Here is a 15,403-nt window from a genome sequence, read left to right on the forward strand (position 1 = left end):
CCAAACTACTGAAAACCAATGATGACTATAAAATCCTGAAAGCACTCAGAGAAAAACCAAACCATTCATACAAGGGAACAATACAAATAAAGGCTGACATCTTCTCAGAAACAACATAGGCAAGAACTCATCTTCAAGGTGTAAGAAACTGTCAACTGAAAATTCAATACCCTTCAAAAACAGGGTGAAAATAAGGACTTTTATATAAACAAAAGACAATTTGTTGAAAACAGACATACACTGCAAGAAATGTAAAAGGAAATTATCAGAATTTAAAAAATGATACCAAATTCAAAATGAAATTTTCAGGAATGAACCATCACAAATGGTTAAGTAAGTGGTACAGGTAAAATATGCTGTTTTTCTTCTTATAATTGCCTTAAAAACATAACTTTGTAACTTTAAAGCAAAAGTAATGGAATTTAAAGGCAAGAGAAAAAAGGATAAAGATATAACATTATCTACCCAACATCTGTAATTCTTCCTTCTTTCTCATGAATCTAATTATCATAAATCTCCAGAGAGAGATCCACTCTTAGTGTACCCAAAATGCAAAGCAGGGTGCAAGACCTTCAGTGGTTTCACCAATGTAAACGCCAGTATCTGAGTCCCTGTCTATATGACTGAAGTCAACCCACCCAGAAAATTACCCATAAATGCTTTGACAGCAACACATGAAAAGGAAAAAGACCATAACTCAGGGACATGAATCAGATATGACTTGTTCAAACCCTTTCGTTTTTCAACAATCCTTCATAATTCTATGAAGCATTCTATTTTTCAAAGATGGCTACAACATCTCCCATTATGTCCTTCCCATAATGTAACCTTGATACTCTTCCAATTAAGTAGTAAAATCTGTATCACCTGAATAGCAGTTTGTGACTGCTTCAATCAATAACATATGGTATAAGTGATGCTATACAACTTGCAAGGCTAGATCATAAAAGTGCCAGGCATTTCTTCCTTGCTCTCTAGGGACACTCACTCTTGAAACCCAGCTTTCACACTACAAAGAAATTGAAACTAGACCACATGAGGAAACCACATGTACGTATTCCAGAAACCAGCCATGCCGAGTGCAGGTCAATAGGCAGCACAGCCACCAGACATGTTGAGTGAAGTGATCCCACCTTCCAGTCACCCCCAGCCTTTAAGTCTTCTCAGCTTAAGATCCCAGACATATTAGGAGAGAGACAAGCCAAAGAAGATGGCAGAACATATGCAGAGAAACAGTTAACTATTGATAGTTGATAATACATGAGATTATGAGGGACTTTCCCACTCTATTTCTATAATGTTTGTATTTTCAATTACAAGCATAAAGTACTTTTGTATTCTGAAAAGCACAATGAAGAAATTTAAAAAATCAAAGACTCAAAATACTTTGGAAGTATTCTACAACATACCAAACAGCTAGAGGTAGCAATATAGACACTTACATCACAGGAGAATAGACAAAGTATACCATTATATAAATTTCAAAAGCCAGATGAACATTACTTTTTATATATACATATATATGGTAAAACAAGCAAAAGAAAGAGAAACACAAAATTCAGGTTAGTGATTTAACTAAGAAAAGGCAAGGATATGGCTTCAAAAATACTGACAGTATTCCTTTTTCAAACAGTGGGTAGTATTTTCACACGTGTTCATTTAATGTTTATTATATACTCTTTTGTCCAGACTGAGCAAATTTTTAAAATAGAAATAAAATTGCTGCCCCAGTCAGTGTAGCTCAGTTAATGGGAGCATCGTCTGCACACCAAAAGGTTGTAGGTTCAATTCCCAGTCAGGGTGCGTATGGCAGGCAACCAATTGATATTTCTCTCTATCCGCTACCCCTTCCTCTCTCTCTCTCAAATCAATAAACATATTTGAAAATATAATACAAACTTTAAAAAAGGAAATAAAATTCTGGAAGGATTTCACCTTCAAAATAATTATCTTAAAAGAAGAAAAAAGGAGACTGCCGGCCAAGATGGAGGCGTAGGTAGACACACTGTGCCTCCTTGTACAACCAAAAGAAGTATAACAACAAATTTAAAAACAAAAAACAATCAGAACTGACAGGAAGTTGAACTGTATAAAGTCTGACAACCAAGGAGTTAAAGAAGAAACATCCATCCAGACCGTTAGGAGGGCAAAGACAGGCAGCCGGGCAGAGAGGACTCGAGGCAAGGCAGCAGCTGGTAGACCTGGTGAGGTGGTAAATTGCAGACGGGGCAGCCCCACATTCATGTGCAGATAAACCGGGAGGGAACACTGAGGAGCTAGACAGACCAAGCAACCCAGAATTCTAGCGTGGGGAAATAAAACCTCAAACCTCTGATCAAAAACACTTATAGGGGTTGAGGTGGCAGCAGGAGAAAACTCCCAGCCTCATAGGAGAGTTCATTGGGGAGACCCACAGGGGCCTAGAACATCCATAAGGTCTACCCACCCACCCAGGAATCACAAGGGCTCGATTTGCTTGTGGGTGGCATGAGAAGTGACTGAAAGCCGGCAGAGAGCTGAGCAAGCACCATTGTTCCCTCTCGTACCCCTCCCACACCTATAGCATCACAACAAGCAACGTGGGTTGCCCCACCCTGGTGAACACCTAAGACTCCACCCCTTTTACAGAACAGGTGCACCAAGACAAAAAAAAAATGGCCCAAATGACAGAACAGATGGAAGCTCCAGAAAAAATACAACTAAGCCATGAAAAGATAGCCAACTCATCAGATGCACAGTTCAAAACACTGGTAATCAGGATGCTCACAGAATTGGTTGAATATGGTCACAAATTAGAGGAAAAAATGAAGGCTGTGCTAAGTGAAATAAAGGAAAATGTACAGGGAACCAACGGTGATGAGAAGGAAACTGGGACACAACACACAACAGTGTGTACCAGAAGGAAGAAAGAAACATCCAACCAGAAAAGAATGAAGAAACAAGAATTCAAAAAATGAGGAGAGGCTTAGGAACCTCCAGGACATCTTTAAACATTCCAACATCTGAATCATAGGGGTACCAGAAGGAGAAGAGAAAGAGCAAGAAATCAGAAACTTATTTGAATAAAGAATGAAGGAGAACTTCCCCAATCTGGCAAAGGAAATAGACTTCCAGGAAGTCCAGGAAGCTCAGAGAGTCCCAAAGAAGCTGGACCCGAGGAAGCACACACCAAGGCGTACCATCATAATTACATTTGCCAAGATTAAAGATAAGGAGAGAATCTTAGAAGCAGCAAGAGAAAAGGAGACAGTTACCTACAAAGGCGTGCCCATACGACTGTCAGCTGATTTCTCAAAAGAAACCTTGCAGGCAAGAAGGGGCTGGAAAGAAGTATTCCAAGTCATGAAAGGCCAAGACCTACATCCAAGATTGCTCTATCCAGCAAAGCTTTCGTTTAGAATGGAAGGGCAGAGAAAGTGCTTCTCAGATGAGGTCAAGTTAAAGGAGTTCATCTTCACCAAGCCCTTATTATATGAAATGTTGAATGGACTTATCTAAGAAAAGGAAAATGATCCAAACTATGAACAGTAAAATGACAACAAACTCATAACTATCAACAACTGAACCTAAAAAAACAACAAAAACAAACTAAGCAAACAACTAGAACAGGAAGAGAATCACAGAAATGGAAATCACATGGAAGGTTATCAGTGAGGGAGTGGGAGAGGGAGAGAGGGGGAATAGGTACAGAGAATAAGTAGCATAAATGGTAGGCAGAAAATAGGCGAAAGTTAAGAGTAGTATAGGAAATGTAGAATCCAAAGAACTTATATGTATGACCCATGGACATAAACTAAAGGGGGGGGTATGCAGGGCAGAGGGGAATAAAGGGAGGAAAATGGGAAAACTGTAATAGTATAATCAATAAAATATATTTTTAAAAAAAGAAAAAAGAAAATTGAGAAGAGAAAGACTGCCTGTGAGAGCGTATCAGAACAGCTATTTAAGAGAAAAGACATTTGGGTTAATTTGTTTTTAGATTAGGGATTCTCCATTTGTTACAACATAATCATAGGTACAGAGAACCTCATGTAGTGTTATGTATACTCAGGTTTTCTAGATGCCAGTCTGACATTTTAATTTTTTAAGATTTTATTTATTTATTTTTAGAGGGAGGGAGAAAGAGAGGGATAGAAACATCAATGTGTGGTTGCCTCTCACACACTCCCAACTGGGGACCTGGCCTGGGGCACATAACCCAGGCATGTGCCCCGACTGGGAATCAAACCGGAGACTCTATGGTTCAAAGGCTGGCAATCAATCCACTGAGCCATACCAGCCAGGGCTGGTCTGTCATTTTAAATGCTAAAATATTTTTATTTCAATCATTTTGAATAAAAATAATTCCAAACTGCAAAATATATAATAATGTATCTTCTTAAACAGAACATACTCACCATGGTGGGCTTTTTGTTTTTTGGGTGGTTAGCACCAATATGTGTATCATGCTGTAACAGCAATTGTTTCAATGCTAAAGGGCTTTTGGTTTCAACACCCTAAGAGATTCAGGAATGACATTTTTTACCTCTTTGTTTTTTCTACCATGGCTCTTCCAGTCTCTCCCATTTTATCAATCTACTCAATAGTATGTTGATGGCTTAGAAATCATCTAATCAACTGCATATAAAATAAAAAACTGGCTTGCAATTGTCAAAAATACATCCTTTGAAATTTGGATTTGATATCTTTTTTGACTCCTGAAGACTGTTATTTCTCAGTTCCCAAATGTAAACAGGTTTCTTCAGAGCAGTGCCCAAATAAATAAATTTCCCCAGAGTTAAAAAGATATATATTTTTTTATTTTTAGAGAGAGGAAAGGAGGGACTATAAGAGAAACATCAGTTTAGTAGCCTCTTATATATATCTGGACAGAGGACTGAACCTGAAACCCAGGCATGTGCCCTGACCAGGAATCAAACCCACGACCTTTTGCTCTGTGGGATGACACCCAGACCCACTGAGACACACCAGTCAGAGCTCCAGAATTTTTTTAATAAGTATTTTCAACATCATAAACCATGTCATATTATACTGCCTTAGGCATGTGACTAAAAAATTTCAACTAAAGGTCATTACTGGAAAGTATTAAATTTTTTCAACTTTTATTTGGCAGACTATATGGTATCTATGCTGATTTTTTAACTTTCTACCTCAAAGTCTAAAAGAGCATTTCTAAGATCATTGTTTTATCAATCAGACATAATAAGACTAAGTATATTAAGAAAATTATTATTTTTTATCATTAGTGCAGAAGGCAGAATAATGAAATGTTTAAGCCTCATTTTAAACAAGAATCAGTTTGTAATGTTTAGAAAAACAATGATAGGCAGGACTCCTGGAAAATACAGTTTTTAGCTCAGGGATAAAAAGTTATTTTGTAAGCCCTAAGGTTATATAATCTGGCATTATTTTATGTAAGCCAAATGAGATACACAAGTTTTATTTTTAAAACTTATAAAAAGCCTACTACTTTTCTTTAATTTTACTGAAGATAAGGAAAGAGAAATTCTATGAAGAATCAATACAGAAAAGCAAAAATATTTCTATTTCTGAACAAAGCAGGAAAGCAAGGAAAGAAAAGCAGGAAAGTAAGGAAAGAAAAATAGGAAACTTCCCCCGAGTTTACCACTAGGTACACCACAGATGCTAATAAGAAGAGAAGACACACTACTGTATCTTCTGTCTCCAGTCATTTTTCCAGGCATTCAACCCTGTTTCTGAAACACCTTCCATTGTAACCACGACTCCACAGGCCCTCATCTCAGTCCTCACCTTGACCATACTCCAGAGCTGGAGTCTTATGAGGGAGGATCAGCCAAGCATTATCACTAGTCTGAATCTTTCTCAAAATGCACACAAAATAAATTTGCAACCCGAATGGTGTGGCTCAGTGGATTGAGTGCCAGCTGTGACCTAAAGGTCGCTGGTTCAATTCCCTGTCAGGGAGCATGTGGGCCAGGTCCCCAGATGTGGGCATGTGAAAGGCAACGGATTGATGTCTCTCACACATCAATGTGTCTCTCCCTCTCTTCTCTCTCCCTGCCCCTCACTCTAAACATAAAAGAAAATCTTAAAAAAAAAAAAGAAAGAAAGAAAAGATGCAATTAATTGCTAAGAAAGAAACATATGTATAAGCCATGATATTGTGCACTGGTAAAAACCAAAAACCATGACAAAGGGAAAAATAAAATTATAGAAACATTTTAATTGGATAAACAAAGCTGTATAAAAAAGGGTTAAAGGTGAAAGTAAAATCTTTTTTAAAAGGCAACTGAGTAATAAACATTTAAAGTGTTTGCTCATACTAATTTTAGAAATAAAAAATCTAAGAGACAGGAGTCTTCGTTATCTATCAAAATCGCAAAGATTTGTTTTTAATAACACTTAATAGAGGATGGACATAAAGTACAATGAGAAACACTCACTTTGTGTAATTTAAACTAGCACAGTTCAAAAGGAAACTAATTTAGCAACTGATATGTTATCAAGAGTAAAGTGTTCTTACTTTTTGATGCAATAATTCTACTAATAGGACTTTACACAAATAATAAAATGTGAATAAACAAAGAATTCTTATTTCAGAATGAATGTAATAAAGAGATATAATGCATTGCTCTACCTGCCTATCTCAGCATTGTTAAATAAAAACAAAGGAGAAAGGGCCTGGAAAAGGCATAGCCTCCTTGGCCTGCCAACCAATCAGGCCATATGGACCCCCATTAACCAGCTGTGCCCCTTGAAATTTCCTTCTGGTGCAACCAAGATGTACTGCAGTATAATGCCACACAAAGGATGGAAAAGAAAATAATCTCCCAGATTAACTATGAAATACCACTTTTCAAACAATTCATTTCATCAGTAAATCCAAATACCTCTGTATATAATTTCATTAGGCAGTAAGAAATTATGCAGTTATACACAGAAGTCATCAACCTAGGTAAAAAGGTGTTAAAGACACATGTATCAACTTTAAGTAATATGATAAAATTGATTAAATTTTCTGAGCAGCAAATCATTAATAGTTGAAGGCCTCTTGCTTTATTTGTTGTCCGGAAGAAATGGATTTGTCTAACTTACCTAAACTCGTGGGCTTGATGAGAACATCAAGAACATCATAAAAGGGCAAGTTTTTTAACTGTACATCAGGATGGACAGGAGGAATTGGGGGAGATGGCTGCTGCATCTCAAACGTGGGTTTAGTATCTTGAAGCAACACAGAACCTACAGGGGAGGACGGTGAATGAGGTGTAACTGAAGTGGAAGGCAACGTGTGGATTCCAGCCACAGGCAAGTCAGGTTCTACAGGTGATGAGCTACCATCCAAACTGAAAACCGATGATTTGATTGTGGATAAATCCGTAAGTCCTTCAAGAGTCCGTGGGTATCGGCGTCTATACAATTCTCGGATTTTAATCTGAACCGCAGGGCTGCAGCCGCTCTTCAGTAAATGCAACGCCCTCATCAGGAGGTCATGCTTGCGTCCACTTTTATTTCGTCCAGCAAAGCCTAGTAACACTTGTAGTTCAGAAACCCTAAAACTAGAAACCATATTCTAAAAGGAGGAAAAAAAAAAAAAGTAAACCAATAGTCACCCACAAGTATATAAAAACCATATTTAAAATACACTATAAAACCTTATTTTTTCAGCATTCGATCAATTGGCATGTGCTAGTAACCAATATTTCCACATACCAGTTAGAATTGTCCCTGTTTATGCTGCTAGCCTCACCCCACCAAATAACATTCAAGTTTTATTAATAATGTTTTGTTGTACTCAATTTTGGTAGTCTATTGGTTTCTTTTAATGACCTCATTATCTGCTTATGCTCAAATGAAAACTTGTATATGCTTTATGACTATGAAATGTATAACCAATGAAAATGTTCCTTTAAAACTAAGCCCTACAAATGCACATTATCATCAATTGACCAATTAGATTTTTACACTATATGCATAATTTCTGATGCTAAGCATTAAATCTACAAAAATCAAGACGAATATGTGATCCAAAATCCAATGAATTTTTTTACCAACTCAAATATAAAGTAACAGACAATGTAAGAAAATAGTACTTGTTAAAATTAAAGCTAAAAATCTATACACCTTATTTAGCAGTCAAACTTCTAGAACAACTGAAGTTCTCAGTTAAGTATCCAATGAGGAAAAGACCTTTGAAGAGCAAAGAAATGAGTCATCATAAATCTCGAGGGACAAGATTCCTTCCAAGTCACTCTCTAATGACTTGTTCTTGGGTGTAAAAGAAGGTAACGGGCAGTTCCTGCTTCAGATCTTAACATTCATTTATTCAACAAAGCTTAGTATATACTTTTAGCCATTCACTGCTTCATAAATCCACCTACTTAATGATTTGCAGTCAATTCTGAACACAGATGTAACCCACGTGTGGTTCAGATTTACTTGTACACACGGGCACCAGAAAGAAGAGCTGACCAAACGCCCTTTTAGAAATTGACCCTAAGGAAAACTGCCCCCCCCCCACCCTCCCCGCTTCTCAGTGCAGCACATTCCACAGCTACCTGGGACTCCTTCTCAACCTGGCAGGTATGTGCAGGTGCAATACCTAGTGCTGGCACTGATTCATAACACATAATTCCCCTGTTTGTACTTTTTAAGTCTCATTGATAGCCCAGAAGCGATTGTTTAAAACTCTTCTTGACTTTTAAATAGTTGTCAGGAATAGCTGCTAGTTTCTGAACTGCAAACAAATTTAAATATATCAAATATAGCTGCATATAAAAGCTGTAGCAAATTTGTAATTCTACTTCATGTATTATGTCTCTGCATTTCATATTGTACAGGTAAAAGAACTATTAAGTTGTAATCCTAGCAGCCATTCTTTATACACTTGATCAGCACAGTCTAACAGAAGTAGGAACCACAAACATAATTCTAAATCTTCTAGTAGTCACCTTAAAATAAAATAATTTAATTTTGATAACATGCTTTATTTAACCCAATACAGTATATCAAAAATATTACTTAAACATATAATCAACATTTATGATTTTAAAAAGTCAGGTTTTTAAAAAGTGTCAATGAGATTTTTTTTCCATACTAACTTGGCAATATCCGGTGTGTGGTTTACACTCAGAGCACATCTCATTTTGGACTAACCACGTTTCAAGTGCTTAAGAGCCACACTGAGCTAGTAGCTACCACACTGGACGGTGCAGCTCTAAATCATTCTCACATAGCAACATATATCATAATGCCATGGTCATTACACTTTAACTCATGTCATTTCCTCCATGTGTTAAAGATGGTTTTATCTTACCCCTACGTTATTGACAAGATTAAAAAAAATGTAAAACAAAATTCTTGGCCTATCTCATGACACACCAGTTACAGTTTACTCAAGGTTACATAACAAGGACTATGACAGCTTTTCAGAAATGTCTTCCCACGCAAGAAATGCAATGCATCTTCCCAAAAGTCTGCAATATTAATAAATTTTTCAACTCAAGTTTGCTCATATTACAGTGCATATAAGCAACATTAAATCATGGAAAACACTAACACCAACAAAAGCAGTCATACAGAAACAAGGTATCTGTGATTCCTTCTAAAGAAATCAAACCAACTGGGAATTCACTACTTTGCTTCCCTTGTTCCAATTATTTTCAGATATTCTTTGTTTTAAGAAAACCTGTCTTACAGAAATGACAGAAGTAACACAAAGTCGCTCTAAGCTTGGCCCGCAAAAAGGAATTTCTGGGAGGTCTCGTTTCACTTATTTCCAATGATAAATTTATCTAGCAAAGAATGCTAATGCAAATAGCTCTATTAGCTATTGTAAGTATACAAACAAAAGGGAAGATAGATATATAGTTCTAACGCTAGAACTATAAATATGGAATCCAAAGATTCTGTTCAAAAAAGAAATTCCCTAGTTTGGGGAGGGGCAAAGGAAACCAAAGTAGATGGGACAGTGTGCAAAATGCTCCAAAAAAAAGAGAAAGCACGGCCAGCCCTCCCAAAGGTGGTAGTTGTGAGAGTCAAAGGGGACCCGTGGCAAACTTTACAGCAGCCATCAGTAGCTGTATGCACATCAAGTCCTAGCATCAAGACTCAGGACAACTTGGGAAAGTCATTTCATCCCTCTGACCATTGATTTCTATTTAAAAACAAACAAAAACAAAAATTGTCCTTTACTTAGCATTTACTATTAAGATAGTCCCTAAGGAGCTTACAAAGCCACAATCTATGAATGTATTTCTGGGCAAACCTCACTGGAAACCATTTCTTCCTAAAGTCATGCTTATTTTAATTTTTTGACTCAGCCGTCACCAGTTGCAGTGAGCCTGCTAGGAATACCAGCAAGAATTAATTTCAGCCCTTGTTCTCCAATTTTTTTAAGTGGATTTTATCCAATCCATCCTGCTGCCTCCCAAAGTCTGCCTATAATACTTCAGTTATGATTGCTATATGCTCTACACAAGGAAGTATCTCAATAACTGCTTGCCAACTGACTTTAAGGAAATTCTATGAACTACAGAAAAATATGTTGGTATCTGATATTTTAAAAATATACATAATCCAGATATCTAAAGAAAAGCCAATGTAAATTAAGACTAGGACTTTAAATCACCTTTACTTATCAAACTTAACACAAAATTATAAAAAATTTGAAACTTGGGACATTATATAATTGGAGTATTATATAGGCATGAAGGAAAGTTGAAGGTGCTACATTTAGAAAACAACTCATCAAACAAGTAAACATGACAACTACAAGTGATCATCAAAGAGTAAAAATTTTTTCCAGAGACTGCTCTTCAACTCTTAAACATGAGATGGAAATAGTTAAAAACAGCCCAGAATTTGAGGAATCTCTGTAGGTTGGAAGTCATGGTAAAGATCAATATAAACTTTGTAGATCTTCCACCTACTATCATGTATCATGTGGAATGGGGAGAGTAAATACTGAGGGGAACTGCTAAATCACATTATTAATATTGCCTATCCCAACTGCAGCATTAAAACTTTCTATATTTTCATTTATAAGCAGGGATGGATAAAGAAAAACCACCAGATATGTAATAAAAAGAAATGACCAAGCTGATACCATAAGAGAAACTATGCGAAATTTAGAAACATTCTCCAATACCTAACCATTACCCATTTCCAGAGGTCAGAGGAGTCCCCAGGGCCCTGCGTTCCAGTAAAACCATATATTCCCTATAACTGAATCACCTTTTACTTGAGACCCTATGTGAATCTCTTTCTTACAAGACACTGATTAACATTACTCCTCAGTTAAAGAAATCAAAATTGTATGTCAAATACGAAGAGAAACAATAGAGAATACTACATTTCAAAATCTGTAAAATAAACCTAAGCTTGGGAGCATGTCCCTAAAAGCTTTTATTATTATACGAGATTTAAAGTAAATTTAGTGAGTTCAAAAAGCAAAAAACATAAGGTGGTCCCTTGGTAGCTGCAGGGGGTTCGTTTCTTGATGCCTCCACCCCCAACGTATACTAAAATCCACGGATGCTCAAGGCCCTGAAGCCAGCCCTCCCTATTCGCAGATGTGGAACCTGCAGATACAGAAGACTGACTGTGACAACAAAATAAACACATACTCAAAAAGAGTGAAGAATTAAAAATAAAATACGAATCAGAAGGCAAAAAACAGAAAAGTTTTTAAAGTCTGGCCCCCAAAAGAGGGAAAGAAAAGGTCTTGAGAATAAGAAAAGGAATATAAAGACCACAAATACTAAGCAAATCTCCTTAAACAGAAAATAGCACATGCACCTATAATAACTTAGAGATAAATTACTTCCTGGAAAAATATAAATTACTCAATCTGATTCAAGAGGTATATTATCTTTGCCCCCTCACTTGCAAAAGCATCTTCCCAGATAAGACAGCTTAACAAATTCTACTAAGCCTTGAAGGAAAAGGTGGAATTCTGTTACTTCAATTGTTCAACAAAATAAAAGTCAAATTGTTCAACAGAATAAAAGTCAGAAAATCCAATACATATTATAAGATAAACATGGAAAAGTCTGTTGAACACAAAACAGAGTATTTTTTAAATAGGCAAATTTCGGTTTCTCAGACTTCAGCAGGGAGTCCACTCACCCAGCCAAAACTTGAAGCAAATCTTGATGAAACAGGGGTCTGGTCTTTCTCATTTCCTAACAGGAACCATAAGGAGTTTTTTTGTTTTTTTTTTTTAAATACATCAACGTTTCCTGTTGACACAAAAACCCTCAATGTACCCAAGTATAGTTTATTCTAAGAAAGTGAAACTAGTTTAACAAATTTAATAAATAACTTGATTAGGATTATCTCTATTTTTGTAGTCACATACTGAAATGTTTATAGATAAAATTATACAATATATAGCATTTCCTTTAAATCATCTGTGGCGACCCCAAATAGCCAAAGCAATCTTGAGAATGAACAAAAAAACTGGAGGCAGCATACTCCCTGATTTCAAACTATTTTACAAATTTACAGCAAACAAAACAGTAATGCACTGACAAAAACAGACAGAGGTAAGTGAAAGAGACTACAGCCTAAAAATAAACCCACACATATATAGTCAATTAGTTTACAACAAAGGAGCAAGAATATACCAGGGGAAAGGACAGTCTCTTCAATATATGGTGCTGGGAAAACTGGAGAGCCATACTCAAAATAATGAAATTGAAACACCATCTTACACCATACACAAAAATTAACTCAATGTGGATTCGAGACTTGAATGGAAGACCTGAAACCATAAAACTCCTAGAAGAAAACACAGGCAGTTATATAAGCTCCATAACACAGGTCTTGGAGATGATTTTTTTTTTAATCTGACACCAAAAGCAACAAAAGCCTAAATCCAAGTGAGACTAAATCAGACTATAAAGCTTTTGCAGAGCAAAGAAACCCATCAACAAAATGAAAGGCAACCTACTGAATGAGAGAAAATATTTGCAAATCATATATCTGATAAGGGGTTAATAGCCAAAACAGATAAGAACTCAATGACAAAATAAAAAGATATCACCTCACACCTGTCAGACATCAGGAAGACTAGGAATAAGGATTAAGGAACACATTTTACTAAATAAAACATATAATATGGCATGAGGTGATGAACAGGAATGGACAAAAACAGAAGAGGAAATGAAAACAGGGAGAGAGGACTTGCAATTTAAAAGAGGAAAGGTCTTGCTGAGAAGGAAACCAAGTAACTGAAGTATGAGTAGGAAAGCACCTAATGGCTATTGAAGGAAAAGCATTCCAAGGCAGAGGACAGAATAAGTACAAAAGCCCTGAGGAGGGCTCTGCCCTGGCTGTGTAGCTCAATGGGTTGAGCACAGGTTGGGCTTTGAACCAAAAGGTAACTGGTTCAATTCCCAGTCAGGGCACATGCCCCAGGCCAGGTCCCCAGTATAGAGCATGTGAGAGGCAACCACATCATCAACACAATGACGATTCTCTCCATCTCTTTATCCTTCCCTTCCCTCTCTCTAAAAATATAAAACATCAAAGGTAAAGTAAAAAGCCCATGATTGCTGAACAGAGAGCATCCTAGAGGAAGGAAGAATGATGGGCAAATAAAATGACAAACCTGAGGGAAGGAAGGAGGTGACTGCCTAAAGAAACATTTGCTGTATAAAACAATAGTATCAGCCCTGGCTGGTGTGGTTCAGTGGCTCAGTGGCTCAGTGGATTGAGTGCTGGCCTGGAACCAAAGGGTTGCCAGTTTGATTCCCAGCCAGGGCACAGGTCTGGGTTGCACACCAGGTCCCCCATTTGGCAACCACACATTGATGTTTCTCTTCTTCTTTCTCCCTCCCTCTCTCTATTTCTTATAAAAAATAAATAAATAAAACAATAGCATGAAATTTGTGAGACTAGGAAAAGGTAGAACAAAAATGCTGGGCAATAATGGCATGCATATAAGTTGGCAGAGTGGTGAGCAGTTTAAAGTATGCTACAGAATAGAAAGGGAAAGAAAGTAATTTTAGACTTACACACATGTATTAAAACTTCAAGAAGAAACGCATGAAAACTTCAAGAGTATGTGAGAAAGCACAGCTGGTACAATGTTTGAAATCCACGTAGTGCACCTTATTAATAGCCAAAAAAGAAAATCACATGACCATATCAATGCAAAAAAAGCATTTGACAAAGTCAACACCCACTCATGATAAAAATTCTCTGAAAAATAGGAATAGAGAACTTCAACTTGATAGAAACCACCTAAAAAAGAAAAAAGAGAAAAGAAAAACCTCTAGCTAACATAATTAATGGTGAAACACTGAATGCTTCCCTGTAAGATTGAGAATGAGGCAGAGATGTCTACTCTTAACACTCTCCATCAGCATAGTGCTGGAAGTTCTATGCTGGTGGAAAAAGACAAGAAAAGGAAATAAAAGGCATACAGTTGGAAAGAAAAAATAAAACTGCCTGTATTTGCAGATCCCAAGGAATCTACAAAACAACTAAAACTAGTACCTGAGTTCAGCAAGGTCTCAGGATACAAGAACAACATATAAATACCAATCACATCTCTATATACTAACACAAAGAATATGAAGAAACAAGTTAAAAACTCAGTACCATTTATATTCACTCCAAAGAAAATGAAAATACATTATGTTTTAAAACATAAGGAAACATGTACAGGACTTGTATTCTGAAAACTACAAAACGCTAATAAAAGACGTTCTAAGTAGACTGTTCATAGACTGAAAGACTCAACAAGATAATAACATCAATCTTCTCTAACCACATATACAGATTTAACACAATTCCTACCCAAATCCCATCAAGACTTTTTATGGATATAGATGAGATTATTCTAAAATTTATGTGGAAAGAAGAAGAGCTAAAACAATTTTGAAAATGAATAGACGATCAGTCTACCTCATTTCACACCTTAGCTCAGTAATCAAGACTTTGGGGGGGGGGGGTGCGGCGGAGATAAATGGTGATGGAAGGACACGACTTAGGGTGGTGAACACACAGTACAATAGACAGATGACATATTACAGAATTGTATACCTGAAACTTATATAATTTTATTAACCAGTGTCACCCCAATAAAATTATTTAAAAAAGGTTTTGTGGTATTAGCAAAGACACATAGGTCAATGGAACAGAATAAAGCAGCCAGAAATAGATGTACATCAACATGCCCAAATAGTTTGATAAAGGTACCAAAGTAATTCAATGGAGGAAAATCAGACTTTCAACAAATGGTGCACACCCACAGACAAGAAAAAAATAAACCTGCACCTCAGCCTCACATTTTATACAAAAATGAACTCTACGCGGATCATAGATTTAAATGTTAGAAGAAAGCTATAAGAAAACTTTAAGGAAAAAAACACAGAATAAAATTTCCAGGCAAAGAGTTCTCAGGCTTGATGCT

The 15,403-nt window shown here is 36.6% G+C and overlaps 1 protein-coding gene across 7 annotated transcripts in view; it reads right to left on the reverse strand.

Moving 5' to 3' along the window:
* PIAS2 (protein inhibitor of activated STAT 2) overlaps positions 1 to 15,403 on the reverse strand; it is a 74,107-nt gene that overhangs the window by 38,533 nt on the left and 20,171 nt on the right. For 4 of the 7 annotated variants that reach the window (XM_053913345.2, XM_053913342.2, XM_053913343.2 and 1 more), the window contains exons 3-4: positions 12,109 to 12,221; positions 7,078 to 7,552 (exon numbers count right to left, since the gene is read on the reverse strand). In XM_053913345.2, the coding sequence (XP_053769320.1) occupies positions 7,078 to 7,552; positions 12,109 to 12,221 (588 nt within the window). The remainder of the gene's footprint in view (positions 1 to 7,077; positions 7,553 to 12,108; positions 12,222 to 15,403) is intronic. The other 3 variants (XM_045187965.2, XM_053913344.2, XM_053913347.1) reach the window with 1 other exon arrangement.

This window comes from Desmodus rotundus, chromosome 10 (assembly GCF_022682495.2).
Source record: "Desmodus rotundus isolate HL8 chromosome 10, HLdesRot8A.1, whole genome shotgun sequence".
Classification (NCBI taxonomy): Eukaryota; Metazoa; Chordata; class Mammalia; order Chiroptera; family Phyllostomidae; genus Desmodus; species Desmodus rotundus.